The sequence below is a fragment of the Pecten maximus genome, chromosome 19 (genome assembly GCF_902652985.1).
Source record: "Pecten maximus chromosome 19, xPecMax1.1, whole genome shotgun sequence".
NCBI lineage: Eukaryota > Metazoa > Mollusca > Bivalvia > Pectinida > Pectinidae > Pecten > Pecten maximus.
Window position 1 is genome coordinate 29895527 of NC_047033.1, and position 21363 is coordinate 29916889.

General features: G+C 37.6%; 1 protein-coding gene across 1 annotated transcript in view; it reads right to left on the reverse strand.

The window, feature by feature from the left end:
* Positions 1-7937: 7937 nt before the first annotated feature.
* Positions 7938-21363, reverse strand: part of LOC117317522 — a 70894-nt gene continuing 57468 nt past the window's right edge. The window contains exons 9-10 of the mRNA XM_033872337.1: positions 19426-19469; positions 7938-8536 (exon numbers count right to left, since the gene is read on the reverse strand). Coding sequence (XP_033728228.1) covers positions 7938-8536; positions 19426-19469 — 643 coding nt within the window. The remainder of the gene's footprint in view (positions 8537-19425; positions 19470-21363) is intronic.

A 21363-nucleotide genomic window follows, 5' to 3' on the forward strand; every position in this document is an offset into this window, starting at 1 on the left:
TTCAAATCCATTCATAACTGTATGACTAGTAGCGATTTAAAGGAATTACCTCTATTTCCCCTATTGGGCCCCGCCTCTTTGGCCCCTTTTGGGTCAGGGTCACCATTTATGCAAAATATGTTCCCCTTCCCCCAGGATGTTTCTGACCAAATTGGGTTCAAATCCATTCATAACTAAACAAGAGGCCCATGGGGCCTGTATCACTCATCTGGTTGGATTTGACCAAATGTCAAAATAATGTTCATGCTCAATTTCTTTTGTTTGTGAACCTCAAACAATGCTATATATGGTTATAGCGTGGGGATCCCAACTGCTTTAAAGAAATAATGAAGTCCAGACTCTCTGAGTTTACAACATGCATTTATAACTTTATGACTAGTAGTGATTTAAAGGAATTACCTCTATTTCCCCTATGGGGCCCCAACCCTTTTGCCCCTCGGGGGGCCCTTCCCCAAAGAATGTTTCTTACTAAATTGGGTTCAATTCCATTCATAAATTTATGACTAGTAGCGATTTAAAGGAATTACCTCTATTTCCAATATGGGGCCCTGCCCCTTTGGCCCCTCAGGGGTCAGAGTCACCATTTATGTAAAATCTGTTCCCCTTTCCCAAAGGATGTTTCTTACTAAATTGGGTTCAAATCCATTCATAAATTTAAATGACTAGTAGCGATTTAAAGGAATTACACACTGTCCTGTGTATATCTAGATAAATGTCTTATACACAATCTGACACAGATCTCACTGTCTTGTGTATATTTATATAGATGTCTTATACACAGTCTGACACAGATCTCACTGTCTTGTGTATATCTATATAGATGTCTTATACACAATCTGACACAGGTCTCACTGTCTTGTGTATATCTAGATATAGATGTCTTATACACAATATGACACAGGTCTCACTGTCTTGTGTATATCTATATAGATGTCTTATACACAATCTGACACAGGTCTCATTGTCTTGTGTATATCTATATAGATGTCTTACACACAATCTGACCAAGGTCTAATTGTCTTGTGTATATCTATATAGATGTCTGATACACAATCTGACCAAGGTCTCACTGTCTTGTTTATATCTATATAAATGTCTTATACACAATCTGACACAGATCTCACTGTCTTGCGTATATCTATATAGATTTCTTATACACAATCTGACCAAAGGTCTCATTGTCTTGTGTATATCTAGATAAATGTCTTATACAAACAATGATACAGGTCTCACTATCTTGTATATCTATATAGATGTCTTACACTCAATCTGATACAAGTCTCACTGTCTTGTGTGTGTCTAGATAGATGTCTTATACACAATTTGACACAGGTCTCACAATCTTGTTTATATCTATATAGATGTCTTATATGCAATCAGACACAGGTGTCACTGTCTTGTGTATATCTATATAGATGTCTTATAAACAATCTGACCAAAGGTCTCATTGTCTTGTGTATATCTAGATAAATGTCTTGTACAAACAATGATACAGGTCTCACTATCTTGTATATCTATATAGATGTCTTACACACAATCTGACAAAGGTCTCACTGTCTTGTGTATATCTATATAGATATCTTATACACAATCTGACACAGGTCTCACTGTCTTGTGTATATCTATATAGATGTGTTATACACAATATGACACAGGTCTCACTGTCTTGTGTATATCTATATATATGTCTTATACACAATCTGACATAGGTCCCACAGTCTTGTGTATATCTATATAGATGTTATAGATGTCTTGCACACAATCTGACAAGGTCTCAATGTTTTGTGTATATCTATATAGATGTCTTACACTCAATCTGACACAAGTCTCACAATCTTGTGTATATCTATATAGATGTCTTATATATAATCTGACACAGGTCTCACTGTCTTGTGTATATCTATATAGATGTCTTATAGACAATCTGACACAGGTCTCACTGTCTTGTGTATATCTATATAGATGTCTTATACACAATTTGACACAGGTCTCACAATCTTGTTTATATCTATATAGATGTCTTATATGCAATCTGACACAGGTCTCACTGTCTTGTGTATATCTATATAGATGTCTTACACACAATCTGACACAGGTCTCACTATCTTGTGCGTATCTAGATAGATGTCTTATACACAATCTGACACAGGTATCACTGTCTTGTGTATATCTATATAGATGTCTTACACACAATCTGACCAAGGTCTCATTGTCTTGTGTATATCTATATAGATGTCTTACACACAATCTGACACAGGTCTCACTGTCTTGTGTTTATCTATATAGGTGTCTTATACACAATCCGACACAGGTTTCACTGTCTTGTGTATATCTATATAGATGTCTTATACACAATCCGACACAGGTCTCACTCTCTTGTGCGTATCTAGATATATGTCTCATACACAATCTGACACAGGTTTCACTGCCTTGTTTATATTTATATAGATGTCTGATACACAATCTGACCAAGGTCTCACTGTCTTGTGTATATCTATATAGATGTCTTAAATACAATCTGATCAAGGTCTCAATGTTTTGTGCATATCTATATAGATGTCTTATACACAATCTGACACAGGTCTAATTGTTTTGTGTATATCTATATAGATGTCTTACACACAATCTGACACATGTCTCACTGTCTTGTGTATATCTATATAGATGTGTTATACACAATCCGACACAGGTCTCACTGTGTTGTGTATATCTATATAGATGTGTTATACACAATCTGACACAGGTCTCACTGTCTTGTGTATATTTATATATATGTCTTATACACAATCTGACACAGGTCTCACTGTCTTGTGTATATCTATATAGATGTCTTACACTCAATCTGACACTGGTCTCACTGTCTTTTGTATATCTATATAAATGTTTGATACACAATCTAACACAGGTCTCACTGCCTTTTTTATATCTATATAGATGTCTTACATACAATCTGACCAAGGTATCACTGTCTTGTGTATTTCCATATAGATGTCTTACACACAATCTGACCAAAGTCTCACTGTCTTGTGTATATCTATATAGATGTCTTACACACAATCTGACACAGGTCTCACTGTCTTGTGTATATTTATATACATGTCTGATACACAAGCTGACACAGGTCTCAATGTCTTTTGTATATCTATATAGATGTGTTATACACAATCTAACACAGGTCTCACTGTCTTGTGTATATCTATATAGATGTCTTACACACAATCTGACACAGTTCTCACTGTCTTGTGTATATCTATATAGATGTCTTACACACGATCTGACACAGGTCTCACTGTCTTGTGTATATCTATATAGATGTCTTATACACAATCTGACACAGGTCTCACTGTCTTGTGTATATCTATATAGATGTCTTACACACGATCTGACACAGATCTCACTGTCTTGTGTATATCTATATAGATGTCTTACACACAATCTGACCAAGGTCTCACTGTCTTGTGTATATCTATATAGATGTCGTAAACGCGTCATAACCTACACTGAATAAAAAATCTTTATGACTGTAAATATTAGCATTGAACTGTTACTAAATGGTAGTATACAGTCAATATGAATACAATTTGGGTGACAGATCAATATTTCATGTCACCCTAACGAGCGACATTCTATTTATTTGTCACCCAAATTGTATTCATATCGACTGTATACTACCATTTGGTAACAGTTCAATGCTTAAATAGATGTCTTATACACAATGCGACACAGGTCTCACTCTCTTGTGTATATCTATAGAGATGTCTTATACACAATCTGACACAGGTCTCACTCTCTTGTGTATATCTATAGAGATGTCTTATACACAATCTGACACATGTCTCACTGTCTTGTGTATATCTATATAGATGTCTTATACACAATCTGACACAGGTCTCACTGTCTTGTGTATATCTATATAGATGTCTTATACACAATCTGACACAGGTCTCACTGTCTTGTTTATATCTATATAGATGTCTTATACACAATCTGACACAGGTCTCACTGTCTTGTTTATATCTATATAGATGTCTTATACACAATCCGACACAGGTCTCACTGTATTGTGTATATCTATATAGATGTCTTACACACAATCTGACACAGGTTTAGTACTTTAGGAGGAGTTGTCCGGACAAGCCTCAACCAATGAGAAGCCAGCAGCCATTTTGAAAAATGAATTTTTGAAAAAAAATGTGGGATGGACAACTACATGTTATACTGATCATGTATACCAAGTTTCATTAAAATCGGAGTAGTACTTCAGGAGGAGTTGTCCGGACAAGCCTCAACCAATGAGAAGTCGGCGGCCATTTTGAAAAATGAGTTTTCGAAAAAAAAAATGTGGGATGCACAACTAAATGCTATACTGATCATGTATACCAAGTTTCATTAAAATCGGAGTAGTACTTTAGAAGGAGTTGTCCGGACAACTATTGCATGACAGACAGACAGACAGACGGACGGACGGACAGACAGACGGACAGACGGACGGAGGGTAAACCTATAGTCCCCCCGTTTTTCAAACGGCAGGGGACTAATAATACTTACCAGGTTGTACAGACAGAACCGAAATATTGCTCCAACCAGTTCCTTTACTATTGGTAGCTGAGCACTGGTACCGTCCTTGGTCATCAGTGTTTACCTTAAGGATAATCAATGTGGGGGAAATAATAGAGCCTGCAAAGTATCTTTTGTTGTCTGTTTCTATTGGAATGCGGTTATCATTTTCTACTTTATACCACTGAATTGAAGTAGCCTCTGGTGATGCTTTGACGTAGGTTTGGATGAAGGCTGTTTTCTCGATGGGAACAGTGAATTCACCATGGCTGATGTTCACATACGGAAAACCTGATCAACAAAATACACATTGATAAAAGTATATAAAAAATATGTTGTTCAGTAAAATATGTTAAACAAAAAAAACATGTATGTAAAGTATTTGTTTGAAGAAAGTTTTATGACCTTGTTGATGTTATATGAAGACGAATGTGTTTTATCTGGACAGATGTAGTGACATCACACTCAACATGGTCACATCATACTAACACTGTACTATACGAACATATTATACATGTCTTAAACATGTCTCACTGTCTTGTGTATATCTGTATAGATGTCTTACACACAATCTGACACATGTCTCACTGTCTTGTGTATATCTGTATTGATGTCTTACACACAATCTGACACAGGTCTCACTGTCTTGTGTATATCTGTATAGATGTCTTACACACAATCTGACACAGGTCTCACTGTCTTGTGTATATCTATATAGATGTCTTATACACAATCTGACACAGGTCTCACTGTCTTGTTTATATATAGATAGATGTCTTATACACAATCTGACACAGGTCTAACTGTCTTTTGTATATCTATATAGATGTCTTATACACAATCTGACACAGGTCTCACTGTCTTGTGTATATCTATATAGATGTCTTACACACAATCTGACACATGTCTCATTGTCTTGCGTATATCAATATAGATGTCTTATACACAATCAGACACAGGTCTAACTGTCTTGTGTATATCTATATAGATGTCTTACACACAATCTGACACAAGTCTCACTGTCTTTTGTATATTTATTATAAGACTCTTTCATATGTGTATATGTAGGATAGGGATATTCCACCCGAGGGGTCACAAAATGTGGTGAAACCCGAGGCTTGTGAAAAATTGACTTAAAAAATACACGTTTATCTTTTTCCTGAAAAAATGAACAGAAAAATGACCCCCTTTTTTTGCTTAATTAAAAATTTCATATGTATGCTTAAAGAAAAGAAGAAAAAGAAAAATAACACCTCACCATATTACTTTTCACACTATGGCCGTTTACTTTGCTGATACCCCAAAACTTTTGCTTCGAGTATGGCTCAAATTATCAAATTAGAGCAGTTATTTTGGAATCTGAGATTGATGAATTTTTTTGTTAAATCTTTACCATTTTCTTTCATAAATTATGTTGTAATGTATGTTACTGGTGCTTTCTTTTTTTCTAAAAGAATTTTATTTGTTTGATTTCCCAAACACAATTAACATTTTCCGAATATTTTCCTCTTTTCCGGATGAAAATTAGAACATTACACTAACGGTCCTTCAGACGCTTGCTTCTAATACGCCATGTCAAACGAAGCGTATCGGTGATACAGAATGCCAGAACATGCACTTAGGTTCATTTGCAGCGCTAAACAATGCTTCTCGAGTTTCGAGTGTCGAGCGTTCCAACCTATGCGATAATGTAGTATTTGTGGTAATGCAAGACTTCGTTGCGGGGGTATAACTAGAGTACCGACACATCAGACAGACCCCAGTAACAAAACTATAGTACCAACACATCAGACAGACTCCAGTAACAGAACTAGAGTACTGACACATCAGACAGAACCCAGTAACAGAACTAGAGTACTGACACATCAGACAGACCCCAGTAACAGAACTAGAGTAATGACACATCAGATATAGCCTCGCAATATCTGACTCTACATCTGAGGTCAATCTGAGTGTTTACCATTAAATCTGAATATGTACTTGATATTTACAGAACTAAGAGTACTGACACATCAGGAGAGCTACATTAAACAAGATGCCGATAGGGCCTGTATCTCTCACCTTGTTGGATTAGACCAAATGTCAAAATAATGTTCATGTTCATGGTTATAGTGTGGGGATCCCAAATGCTTTAAAGAAATAATGAAGTCCAGACTCTGTAAGGCCTGAAGGTATCAAGAATTGTTTTTAGAACATGCATTCATCACGTTATGACTAGGAGCAATTTAGATGAATTATGTTTATTTCCCCTGATGGTCTCTGCCCCTTTGGCGCTCAGAGTCACCATTTATGCAAAATCTGTTCCCCTTCCCCCAAGGATGTTTCTGACTAAATTTGGTTCAAATCTATACAAAACTTTATGAAAAGGAGCGATTTAAAGGCATTACCTCTATTTCCCCCATTGGGCCCCACCCATTTGGCCCATCGTCACCATGTAATATCTGTTCCCCTTTCCCAAAAGATGTTTCTGATCAAATTGGGTTCAAATTCATTCATAACTTTATGACTAGTAGCAATTTGAAGGAATTACCTCTATTTCTCCTATGGGGCCCGCCCTTTTGGCCCCTCAGGGGTCAGTCACCATTTATGCCAAATCTGTTCCCCTTCCCTCAAGAATGTTTCAAACCAAATGGGGTTCAAATCCATTCTAAACTTTATGACTAGTAGCGATTTGAAGGAATTATCTCTATTTCCCCTATGGGGCCCTTCTAGCCTCAGAAGGGTCAAAGTCACCATTTATGCAAAATCTGTTCCCCTATCCCCAGTCTGTTTCTCACCAGATTTGATTCAAACCCATTCAGTGCTTGGTGACAAGAAACGATTTAAAGGATTTGCCTCTTTTTCCCATATTCGTTCAGCCCCTCTGGTCTCAAGGTGATCACAGCCACCATATATGCAAAATCTGTTTCCCTTCCCTAATCATCTTTCTGACCCTTGGGGGCAGGTGAGCTGTAAAACTGTTGCCTTTATTTCTGACTTCTGAAGGATGAACTGTTAATGCAACTGACACGGGACGGGACGGGACGGGACGGGAAGGGATGGGATGGATGGATGTTTAGTGTTTTGCGTTTTATTCTGTGTACGCCCAGGGGCCTGGCGAGGAGACTGGTTAATGAAATCGATAGCTCAGTTTATGTGGCTAGTGTTGAAATGACCACCACTCTTACACTAAAGAAAAACGGAATGCATGTACTTAAGTATGTATCCTTCATTGACGCTTGTTGTTTTTCGTTTCCCCTAGTCATTTGATATAACTTGCATGCTGTGATATTATTGTGTTTTTGTTATAAATTTTCTCTAATTTACTTATGTTTAGTCGTAAAGCTCTACAGATCTAATGTTTAACATATTATACGTCTTTAAATAAATCTCCTTGTATCTTATACCAACACCCAAGCCCCAGAGTGTATCATACCTTCCTTTGTGAATGAAAAATGTCTCATGGCACTGACATCTTTCTTCACAGCAGCAACGCCTTTCCTCATAGCTGTATCGTACTCACTCAAATCAGCAACGTCTTCCTTCACAGCAGTGACGTCTTCACTCACAGCAGTGACATCTTCCATCACAGCAGTGACATCTTCACTCACAGTAGTAACGTCTTCCTTCACAGCAGTGACGTCTTCACTCACAGCAGTGATGTCTTCACTCACAGCAGCAACGTCTTCCTTCACAGCAGTGACGTCTTCACTCACATTAGTTACTTCTTCCTTCACAGCAGTGACGTCTTCACTCACAGCAGTAACGTCTTCCTTCACAGCAGCGACGTCTTCACTCACAGTAGTTACTTCTTCCTTCACAGCAGTAACGTCTTCACTCACAGTAGTGACGTCTTCACTCACAGCAGTGACGTTCTCACTCACAGTAGTGACGTCTTCCTTCACAGCAGTGACATCTTCAATCACAGAAGTTACTTCTTCCTGCACAGCAGTGACGTCTTCACTCACAGCAGTAACGTCTTCCATCACAGCAACAAGACCTTAAAAATATGATATCATACCTCTTAGGTTATCTATGTCTGTTGTCACATGTGTACAATCATTTTATGTTAGAACATCCTTACATATCATACCTCTTAGGTTATCTATGTCTGTTGTCACTCGTATACAATCATTTTATGGTAGAACATCCTACATATCATACCTCTTAGGTTATCTATGTCTGTTGTCACTCGTATACAATCATTTTTTGTTAGAACATCCTACATATCATCCCTACTTCAAGGGGATGCTACAAGGCGAATATGATCGATATCTATTGCTTAGTTTCAGAAAAGAAGTTGTTTATATCAATTTAGCCAAATTGTCCCCGTTTGGCCCTGCCCCTCAGACCCCCAGGGGGTCAGCCCCATCATTTGAACAATTTTTAATCCCTACCTCAAGGGATGCTACCAGGCAAATATGAGCGATTTCCATTGCTGAGATTCAGAGAAGACGTTGTCTATATCAATTTAGGCAAATTGATCCCTTTTGACCTGCCCCTAAGCATCAGTTTTGAATCCTGACCCCATAGGAATGCTACCAGGCATATATGAACAATAGCCATTGCTTGGTTTCAGAGAAGAAGCTGGTAATGTCAATTTATCCAAATTGACCCCTTCTTGCGCGGCCCCTCAGCCCTCAGGGGAGTCAGCCCCATCATTTGTACAATTTGAATCCTTCACCTAAGGGGATGTTAAAAGCTAAATATGAGAGATATTCATTGCTTAGTCTCAGAGGAGAAGTTATTTATATCAATTTAGCCAAATTAGCCCCTTTTGGCCACGCCCCTCAGCCCCAAGGGGTCAGCCCCACCATTTGTACAATTTGAATCCTTCACCTAAGGGGATGTTAAAAGCTAAATATGAGAGATATTCATTGCTTAGTCTCAGAGGAGAAGTTATTTATATCAATTTAGCCAAATTAGCCCCTTTTGGCCACGCCCCTCAGCCCCAAGGGGTCAGCCCCACCATTTGTACAATTTTGAATCCTTACCCTAAGAGGGTGGAACTAGGCAAGTTTGAGCAATATCCATTGCTTAGTTTCAGAGGAGAAGTCGTTTATATCAATTTAGCCAAATTGACCCCTTTTGGCCCCGCCCCGAAGACCCCCAGGGGTCAGCCCAACCATTTGTACAATTTTGAATCCCTACCCAAAGTGGGTGCTACCAGGCAAATATTAGAGATATACATTTCTTAGGTGCAAAGGAGAAGTTCTTTATATCAATTTAGCCTAATTGACCCCTTTTGGCCCCGCCCCTAAGACCCACGTAGGGTCAGCCCCACGATTTGTACAATTTTGATTCCTCACCCCATAGGGATGCTTTTGATCAAATTTGGTCAAATTCCAATCAGCGGTTATGAAGAAGTCAATTGTTGATCGACGGACGGATGGACGGACGGAAGATAGACAGACGGAGGATGGACCCTAGGTGAGCTAATAATCATATACATGTATAAACTGTTGAATGTATAGATTTGGAGATCAGATTTGAACAGATTTTTCATTGATGTAAGATTGTAGGTCAAAATGAAAGTCATAGTTGACACATCCCCATATTTCTCCTAGGTGAACCTGAATAAGTTCAGTGACAAGCAGTCTTGGAGATGGGCCATACATCCATAGCATTGGGCGGAGTGTCTCATGTCCATAAGAAATGTAGTATTGTACCAGGTAAAAATAAGTACTGAAATGCAAGGCTAATTGTAAAGTGACCCATGGTAAAGTGACCCCTCCCCCCCCCCCCCTCCCGCCCCTCCATACACACCTACTAAAACTAGAACTGTCGCCAGGATGGCTGACTAATACCCCCGCAATCTGAAATGGTGAAATGGAACTGTTAACTAGAGGCTTACTAAGATAACCCAGTAATATAGTGATCAGTTGCCATAGCAACCATAATTAAAAAAAAAAAAGTGGCATGCACATCTACACATGGTCCTCTATATTCGTGTAACGTTTCATTGAAATCAGCCCATCGGTTTTGGAGGAGTTGTCCGGACAAACTTAAAGTTATGGTTCTTATCAGAAAACCTGTTTATAGTGACCAGTTGCCATAGCAACCATAATTTTGTGAAAAATAAAGTGGCATGCACATCTACACATGGTCCCCCTGTATTTGTGTGAAGTTTTATTGAAATCGGCCCCTTCAGTTTAGGAGGAGTTGTCCGGACAAACTTAAAGTTATGGTTCTTATCAGAAAACCTGTTTATAGTGACCAGTTGCCATAGCAACCATAATTTTGAGAAAAAGAAAGTGGCATGCACATCTACACATGGTCCCCCTATATTTGTGTGAAGTTTAATTGAAATCGGCCCTTCGGTTTAGGAGGAGTTGTCCGGACAAACAAAGTTATGGTTCTTATCAGAAAACTTGTTTAAAGTGACCAGTTGCCATAGCAACCATAATTTTGAAAGAAAAGAAAGTGGCATGCACATCTACAAATGATCCCCTATATGTGTGTGAAGTTTTATTGAAATTGGCCCATCGATTTAGGAGGAGTTGTCTGGACAAACTTAAAGTTATGGTTCTTATCAGAAAACTTGTTTAAAGTGACCAGTTGCCATAGCAACCATAATTTTGAGAAAAATAAAGTGACATGCACATCTACACATGGTCCTCTATATTTGTGTGAAGTTTCATTGAAATCAGCTTATCGACTTTGGAGGAGTTGTCCGGACAAACTTAAAGTTATGGTTCTAATCAGAAAACCTGTTTATAGTGACCAGTTGCCATAGCAACCATAATTTTGTGAAAAATAAAGTGGCATGCACATCTACACATGGTCCCCCTATATTTGTGTGAAGTTTTATTGAAATCGGCCCTTCAGTTTAGGAGGAGTTGTCCGGACAAACTTAAAGTTATGGTTCTTATCAGAAAACCTGTTTATAGTGACCAGTTGCCATAGCAACCATAATTTTGTGAAAAATAAGGTGGCATGCACATCTACACATGGTCCCCTATATTTGTGTGAAGTTTCATTGAAATTGGCCCATCGGTTTAGGAGGAGTTGTCCGGACAAAATGCGTCTACAGACGGACGGACGGACGGACGGACGGACGACCTGATTCCAGTATACCCCCCTAACTTCGTTGCGGGGGTATAATAACAATATTTTATTTGTTTTACTTCCATTCAGTATAATATAAATAAATAAAGTCAAGAAAATATTGGTCTTGGGGTAGGTGATTTTGAGACGAGTTATTGTAGAGAGGTTGGGAGAGGGGAGTCACTTTACCATGATTATAGTGAAAAAAAATTTTTGTGGATTTAATTTTTTTCACTTAATATTTTCCAATCAACCTCAATTCATTAATCTATATATTTAAAAAAAATGAATTGAATGTGAGTCATGTAATGAGTGGGGAAGATGGGGGGGGGGGGGGGGGGGGGGTGTCACTTTACCATGGCCATGGTAAAATGACCCTCACCCCCCCCCCCCCCCCCCCCCCCCTGTTCCCGCCCCTCTGCACACCTACAAAGTTAACACTATTTTATTTGTTTTCCTTTTATTCATTATAATATACATAAATAAAGTCAAGAAAATTGGTCTTGGGGTAGGTGATTTTGATGTGAGTTATGTAGACAGGTTGGGAGAGGGGAGTCACTTTACCATGATTATGGTTAAAATATTTTTTTGTGGATTTAATTTTTTTCACTTAATATTTTTCAATAAACCTCAATTCATTAATCTATACATTTAAAAAAATTTAATTGAATCGTTATCAGTGAATTTAATGTGAGTCATGTAATGAGGGGGAAGATGGAGGGGGGGTCACTTTACCATGGCCATGGTAAAATGACCCCCCACCACTCCCGCCCCTCTACACACCTACAAAGTTAACACTATTTTATTTGTTTTCCTTTCATTCATTATAATATCCAAAATAAAAATAATTGAAGTAAACTACTGAAAGTTTGGCAAAAAACTCTTTCTTGATGGAGGGGGAGGGGGTCACTTTACCATAGCCAATCCAAATCATGTTGCTGTTAATGTATAGACCTGCTACGACATGAAATGATCTACCCCAATACAATTCTGTTGATACTTCACGATCTGATGTATAGAATGATACTTATTTAACCAAAATTTTCAATAATTTATTTCAATTAATTAATCAATCTATATGTGAGAACATAAAGCATCTACAAAATGTTTGGATGTTAACATTATAACAACAACAAGTGATGTTAATGTGAGTCATGTGAGGAGTGGGGGAAAGCGACCCCCCTTCCTTACATAACTCACATCAATATCAATTATCTCAGGCCAATTTAGATTTGTTATAATGTATAGATTAAGGAATTAAGGTTTATTAAGAAAATATTTTATTTTATTATGGATATAGTAGCGTAGTAAGTAAAATTGATTAATATATTTTATCAATTTTACTGATTACACTACCATATCACACATACATGATCACATCAAAAAATTTTCTAAGACAAATCTTGTTTTGTTATGATGGATATTTTAAGGAATTGAGTTTTTTTTAGGTCACCTGAGACGAAGTCTCAAGTGACCTATTCTAATCGCCTTTTGTCCGTTATCGTCCGTCGTCCGTCGGCGTCCATAAACTTTTCACATTTTCGACTTCTCCAAAACCACTGAACAAAATTCAATGAAATTTGGCAGAAAGTTTCTAGGGATGAAGGTCAACCAAAATTGTGAATTATATGGTCCCCACCCCCAGGGGCCTGAGGGGTGGGGCCAAAAAGGGTCAAATTGAAAAAAAACTTCAAAAATCTTCTTCTCTACTCTCAGATATGGTGAAGTCAAACACTCTTTATAGATGGAAGGGTCTTGTGGTGCTTTACCAAAATTGTGAATTGCATGACCCTAGGGTCTCACGTTTGCCCCTGGGGAGGGGGTAAACTTTACTATAGTTTATATAGGGAAATCACATTTTTGACTATTATTTGTTGGATTTGTATTGGAATTCATTCTAACTTGGTTCAAATTATCAGCATGGGATGACAGTTTGATGGTATGTACATGTTGGCCCTAGTTGACCCCCAGGGGCTGGTGGGTGGGGCCAAAAAGGGTCAAATTGACTAAAATTTCAAAAATCTTCTTCTCTACTCTCAGATATGGTAGAATCAAATACTCTTCATAGATGGAAAGATCTTAAGGTGCTTTACCAAAATTGTGAATTTCATGACCCTGGGGTCTCACGTTTGGTAAACTGTACTATAGTTTATATATGGAAATCACATTTTTGACTATTATTTGTTGGATTTCTATTGGAATTTATTCTAACTTGGTTCAAATTATCAGCATGGGATGACAGTTTGATGGTATGTACATGTTGGCCCTAGTTGACCCCCAGGGGCTGGTGGGTGGGGCCAAAAAGGGTCAAATTGACTAAAATTTCAAAAATCTTCTTCTCTACTCTCAGATATGGTAGAATCAAATACTCTTCATAGATGGAAAGGTCTTAAGGTGCTTTACCAAAATTGTGAATTTCATGACCCTGGGGTCTCATGTTTGCCCCTGGGGAGGGGGTAAACTGTACTATAGTTTATATAGGGAAATCACATTTTTGACTATTATTTGTTGGATTTCTATTGGAATTTATTCTAACTTGGTTCAAATTATCAGCATAGGATAACAGATTGATGGTATGTACATGTTGGCCCTAGTTGACCCCCAAGGGCTAGTGGGCGGGGCCAAAAAGGGTCAAATTGACTGAAATTTCAAAAATCTTCTTCTCTACTCTTATATTTGGTAGAATCAAAAAATCTCCTTAGATGGAAGGGTCTTATGGTGCTTTACCAAAATTTTGAATATAATGACACAGGGGTCTCGCGTTTTGCCCCTGGGGAGGGGGTTAACTTTACTATAGTTTATATAGGGAAATCACATTTTTGGCTATTATTTGTTGGATTTGTATCGGAATTTATTCAAACCTGGTCAACATCATCTGCGTTAGATACCAGCTGATATAGTACACATGTTGGCCCTGACTGACCCCCAGGGGCTGACAGGCGGGGCTAAAAAGTGTCAAATTGACTGAAATTTCAAAATCTTATTCTCAATACCTATATAAGATTAAATCAAAAATTTTTCATAGAAGGAATGGTTTTATGGTGTTTTACTTGAATTGTGAATTTCATGACCCTGGGGTTTCACATTTGCCCCTTGGGAGAGGGTAAACTTTGCGATAGATTATATAGGGAATTCATATCTTTGACAAATCATTTGTTTTGTCTATTTGAATTCATTTTAACTTTCTTAAAATTATCAGCAAGGGATGACAGCTTAATATGCACATGTTGGCCCTGACTGACCCAAAGGACTGATGGGTGGGGCCAAAAAGGGTCAATTAAATTAACTGAAATATTTCAAATCTCAGGTGACCGTTAAGGCCCGTTGGGCCTCTTGTTTTTTTGAAAATATTTTGTGAAAAAAAAAGGCAATCACAAAAATGGCCATGGTGAAGTGACCCCTCTCCCCCCCCCCCCTTACATGATCACATCAAAAACTTATGAGATCAATTTTGTTTTGTTTTGTTATAATGTATAGGTTAACAAATTGAGGTTGATAAAAAAAAAACTTGAAAAAAAATGTCAAAATATCTTGTTTCGTTATGGTCATGGTAAAGTGACCCAAACCTGCCCCAGCTTTTGCAATGATCTACCAAAATCTAATATTGTAAATACTTTATTTTTTGCGAAGTAAACTTGTTATAAAAGTTTGGTGAAAAAGGTATATCAAAGCATTGTAAAAGTAGTGGAAGGGAATGAGCGGGGGATGGGGGGTCACTTTACCATGTTACAAAATGGCTACCATGGCTGCCATGAAAAAGTTGTTACCAGGTTTGAAAGATAACAAAATTTTGTTGACTCCCCTTCCTTAACATTCAAACCAGTTTTAAACTCAATGGTACCAGTGGAACTGGAGAAGACGTTTAAAATGAGTATTTTTTCAAGGTGGTTGCCATTAGCCATCTTGGATTTCGGACTGACCGAAAAATTTTAAATCCCATTTGGATCCCATCTATAATACCATCAGAAGTATTTTCTCTTGGAGAGATTTGATTATTAGCACAAAAGCCCAAAAATAGTTTGATAATCATTAATGCTGTTATACTTTCCATCCTCAAAACTACCTATAATATAATTTTAGGGCATGAACCTTCACATTTCACCTGTCTTAAGTTATATACTAGAGGTCTACAGGAAAATAGCAAATACAAACTAGAAATGTAAGTCAACTAATACCCCGCTACCTCTCATTTGCAACCATGGCATAGCACTGTTGTATTTGCTACCCTCCAAAAACACGTGTACATGTATATGTAATATTCAGCCTAATGAGAAAATATCTAAATATTTCCCTGGCAACGGTTCTGGAAATACCGGATGTCTTAGAAAGTAGACATTAATAAGTTCCATCACTTAAGCAAGTTTGAACATCTAAGGACTGATGAGACATTAGCTAGCACACAAAACCTGTGTATACTGGCTAGGTTACCATGCAACCAAAATTATATATATATATTTAAACAAGAGGCCAAGGGTCTGTATCTCAATGGTTCCAAAAATTTAACCAAAGAAGAGGCCCATGGGCCTTAACGGTCACCTGCGAGTTTTGATATATTTTAGCATATTTGACCCCTGTGACCTTGGATTAAGGTCAAGGTCAATCATTTGAACAGTCTTTATAACCCTTTACCAAAGAATGCTTAAAACCCCATATCAGGTCTGTTAGCCTTTTGGTTTTCAAGAACTTGTGTAAAAGAATTTAGCATATTTAACCCTGTGACCTTGAATGAAGGTTAAGGTCATCCATATGAACAAACTTGGTAGCCCTTTACCACAGCATACTATGGACCTAATATCAAGTCTCTTGGCCTTTTCGTTATTGAGAAGTCTTTGAAAGATTTTAACCTTTTTGACCCCTGTGACCTTGAATGAAAGTCAAGATAATTCATTTTGACCAACTTGATATCACTTCATCACAGCATGCTACAGACCCAATATCAAGTCCCTTGGCCTCTTGGTTATTGAGTAGACGTCCTATAAAGATTTTATCCTATTTGACCCATATGACCTTCAATGTACGGCAAGGTCATTCATTTGAATCAGCTTGATAATCCTTTCACCCCAGCATGCTACAGACCCAATATCAAGTCCCTGAGCCTTTTGGTTATTGAGAAGAAGTCATTTAAATATTTCAGTCTATTTGACCTATGACCTTGAATGTAGATCAAGGTCATTCATTTGAACAAACTTGGTAGTTTGGTTTGTTTGGTTTGTTTTGTTTAACGTCCTATTAACAGCTAGGGTCATTTAAGGACGTGCCTGGTTTTGGAGGTGGAGGAAAGCCGGAGTACCCGGAGAAAAACCACCGGCCTACGGTCAGTACCTGGCAACTGCCCCACGTAGGTTTCGAACTCGCAACCCAGAGGTGGAGGGCTAGTGATAAAGTGTCGGGACACCTTAACCACTCGGCCACCGCGTAGCCATTCATTCCAGCAAGCTACAAACCCAATACTAGGTCTCTGGGTATGTTTATTATTGGGAAGAAATTGTTAAGAAGTAAGTCCCTAGAGGTTGGAAAATCCCCTAGGGGATTTTTTTTTGCAACAGGATTGCGTTTATCTCTTGGTGTCCAGCAATGCTATATCTGTTTATGGGGTTGGAATCTCAACGGTGTCAAAATACAAAAAGTTTATAGCAATATAGCAAAAGTGCTCCCTTTAGGCACCGCTCCTCAGCACCCTTGCGGTCATCCGCACAATTTGTAGCTTTTGTAGCTAAAAATGCTACCAGTCATATATGAGTGATATTCATTGATTAGTTCCAGAGAAAAAGTCATTCATAGCAATATAGCCATTTGCTCCATTTTGGCCCTGCTCCTTAGCACCCTAGGGGTCAGCTGGACCATTTGTTGAATTTTGAATCCCAACCCCCTAGGGATGCTACCAGTGAAATATTGGTGATATCTATATATATTGATTACTGTACTTCCTGAAATTTGTTTATAGCAATATTAAAGGCAAATTGATCCTATTTGACCTGTCCCTAAGGCCCCTGGGGTTAGCCTCATCATTTGTATGAATTAAAATCCCAGCTACCTAGGGATTTTACCACTGAAATATAAATGCCAAACATTGCTCAGTCCAATAGAAGTTGTTAATATCAATATTGCCAAATGGACCTCTTTTGACCCCGCCCCTAAGCCCCCCTCCCCTCACAGGGGGCAGCACCCTACTTGTACAGTTTTGAATCCCTATCTCATAGGGGTGTTACCAGTCAAATATGAGTGATATCCATTCTTTAATTCCAGAGAAGTCAATTTAGACAAATTACCCCTTTGGCCCGCCCTCAGGCCCCGGGGGGTCAGCCCCACTATTTGTACAAATATGAATCCCAAATCTATATCAATTCTACCAGACATCTATGAACGATATCCATTGCTTAGTTTCAGAAAAGAAGTCATTTATATAAATTCAGTCAAATCAACCTCCTTTGGCCCCAGATCCCAGGCCCCCGCAGGGTAAGACCCACCATTTGTACCATTTTGAATCCCCAAACCTTAACGATGCTACAGGTCATTTTTTGTTCAGTTCCAATAAGTAGAAGTCAATTGTTGACGGACGGACAGCAGACGCTGGACGCCACGATGAGCTAATAAATAAAACGAGGCCCATAGGCCTTAACGGTCACCTGAGATTTGAAATATACTTCAGTTAATTTAATTGACCCTTTTTGGCCCAACCCATCAGTTTAAAGGGTCAGTCGAGGCCAACATGTGGAAACCATTAAGCTTTCCTCCCATACTAATAATGTTAACCAAGCTAGAATGAATTCCAATAGAAATCCAAGAAATAATTTTCAAAAATGTGATTTCCCTACATAAACTATATTAAAGTTTACTCCCTCCCCAAGGGCAAACATGAGACCCCAGGGTAATAAAATTCAACAATTTTGCTAAAGCACCTTAAGATCCTTTCATCTATGAAGAGTGTTTGATTATAATATCTGATAGTGGAGAAGAAGATTTTTGAAATTTCAGTCAATTTGACCCATTTTAGCCCTGCCCATCAGCATATGCTAGTCCTCAAACTGGACATCTCCAGTTTGTCAACATTTGACCCTTTAGAGGTATGCAGTCCTTTTCAGAAAATAGCAACAATGAATTTTTTATTGATGTGCATATGCAGACAAAGAACAGCCGACTATCTGATGATGATGACCTTATCTTTTTATATTCATTGTCCAATTTTATATCACTTAACTCTTTCAGTACCGTTGTCTACTATAGTCGACATAAAAATGTGCTGCCTCTTCCCCGTTGTCGACTATAGTCGACAGACTAAGTTGACGTTTTTAAAGTGTTGATTTGTTGACAGCATCAACCGATAAATACAATTAGCAAATGCAGTGATTTATAAAATCTATTCAAAGCTTTTGAAACAAATACTTTGGTTGTTAAATAATTTGTATTTCCTTTGTTTTACGTTTTTTTTTTCGGTACAGTAATAGTATATATTTTCTCAATATGTTCTTAGTGTAAACAATATGGCGGCTTGCTACATTTGCATTTTAGATATCAGAGTCTAGGACGTTTCAGAGTGATAAATCTGATCTAGATCTTATTTTGTTAAATATTTCTTAATCATGTACAAAGATAACACTAACCTTTCTGTTTCTATATGAAAATAACAACACACCAAAAATGCACATGTAGTCTGCCATTTTGTTTAAACTTCCGGGGGCGAGCCTAATAACAACTTCCGGTACGGAATCCGGAAAGAACACAAAGTACGGAAAGAGTTAAGCGTCGGGTGTGTATGGTTGACCGAGCATATTACGAATGTGTATGTCCAATTTCATATCACCTCAGTGAATGTGTATGGAAGAAAAAAATACAAATTAATACCTTGTGTTGGCTGGTTCTGCTCATGCTCTGTCAAGGACGAATGGCTGTAATAGAAAAAATCAAAGTACTGAAAGTACTGTAGGAGGCGTTAGTCAGATGTAAAAGGAGATATTTGAAATAAAGCAAGAATACAGATTAAACTGATATCAACATGACTAAACATTTCCACTTAAGTGTGTCAAACCAACCGGACATAATGGTTTTCACAGTCCTGATGAATGTAATGGTTTAGGCTGTTCCGATGTACGTGATGGTTTTAACCATCTTAAAAGTTGCAAACCTACTTCTAAAAGTCGTTAAACATTTCTTATTTCAATCAAACCTTTACTTAAGAAGTCAAACACTTTTATTTTTTTCAAATCAACTTCTACTTAGGTACATGTCATTAACATTCATACTTTAAACCATCTTTTATACTTAAGTAGTTCAAAATTTGCATTTATGTGTTTAAAACAAACTTATATTTTATAGGCCTGGGTATTAGAAATGTCGAAACAATATGATATGCATTTCGATAAGTTAAAACAATACACGATATGTATTGAAAATACAGGAGTGCCTGCTACTTTTTTTGTTGAAAGTGTGCAATGTCTTTCAATATCTTGTAAACAAAATTGTTTATTCCTTTCTATTTTGATCTTAGAATAATATCAAAATTAGATTGACGGCTTTTAAAAGTTATCACTTTTTTTTCAACAAAGACCTCATTTTTAAGGACAATTATTTCAAAATTAGATATCAATTCCATCTTTTTTAATAGATCCAATGGCAATATTAACAATAAACTGTGATTTGTGATTTGTTGCTTTTTAATTTACCACCAAGATGTATATAATAGCCTAGTAGCTATAAGTACTGTATATAAATATACAGCGTTTTACATGCAAAATATTGAAGAAAACTTTCATATTTGATATCAATTCAATATGATTGTATAAGGCCTTTGGGGTGGGGAAAGAACCCTGGGCCTATTTTTACATCAGGATTGTGTTCATCTCTTGGTGTCCAGCAAGATTATGGAGTTGGGATCTGAATGGTTTCACAGATAAAACAAGAGGCCCAGAGAGCCTGTATCGCTCACCTGGTTTTATGAGATATGAAACAAGAATGATGCTTAAGTTTATTTGTCAATATATCATAAGCATTTTATATGGGTACATGTACATTGGTTTATTGTTATTCTAAAAATGTCAATTTAGCGAAATTGACCTATTTTGGTCCCATCCTTCAGCCCCCGGGAGGTTAACCCCAACATTCGTACAATTTTGAATACCCATCCCATAACCATGCTACCATACGAATGTAGGTTTTATACCAAATTGTGCAGTTAATCCATGAAATGAAATTGACTTTGGGTACAACCCCATAGGAATTGCTACCACACCAATGTGAGTTATATCCATAACTTAGTTTCAGAGAAACCAATTGAGCCCTTTTGACCCTGCCCCAGGGGGTCAACCCCACCATTTTTACAATTTTGAATCCCTATCCAAAAGGATGCTTACCAGTCAAGTATGAGCTATATCGATTGCTTAGTTTCAGAGAAGAAGTTATTTACGTCAATTGAGCCAAATTGACCCCTTTTGAGCCAACAATTGAATTGCAATTGATGAATAATTTTTGATTTTGGCAAGAAAACATTCTTTAAAGGGCATGTCTGCATCATTTTTAATAATTTGCCCTTGAAACTTCGCACACACCTTCATAAGAGGCGGTTCTTTAAAATGTTAATGAAGGTCAAGGTCAGAGATATTAACTCAATATTTGTAGCCAGTCACACATGTTACATGTATCTGTTTGCCAAATATCCAGCCTTCGTGTGTATGTGCAGTTTTGGGTCATTTTTTTCATTTTGGTAGGAATTTCTTTTTAAAAGTGCCATATCTGCGTCATTTTGATTATTTGACCTTGATACATTGCACACACCTTTAAAAGGGC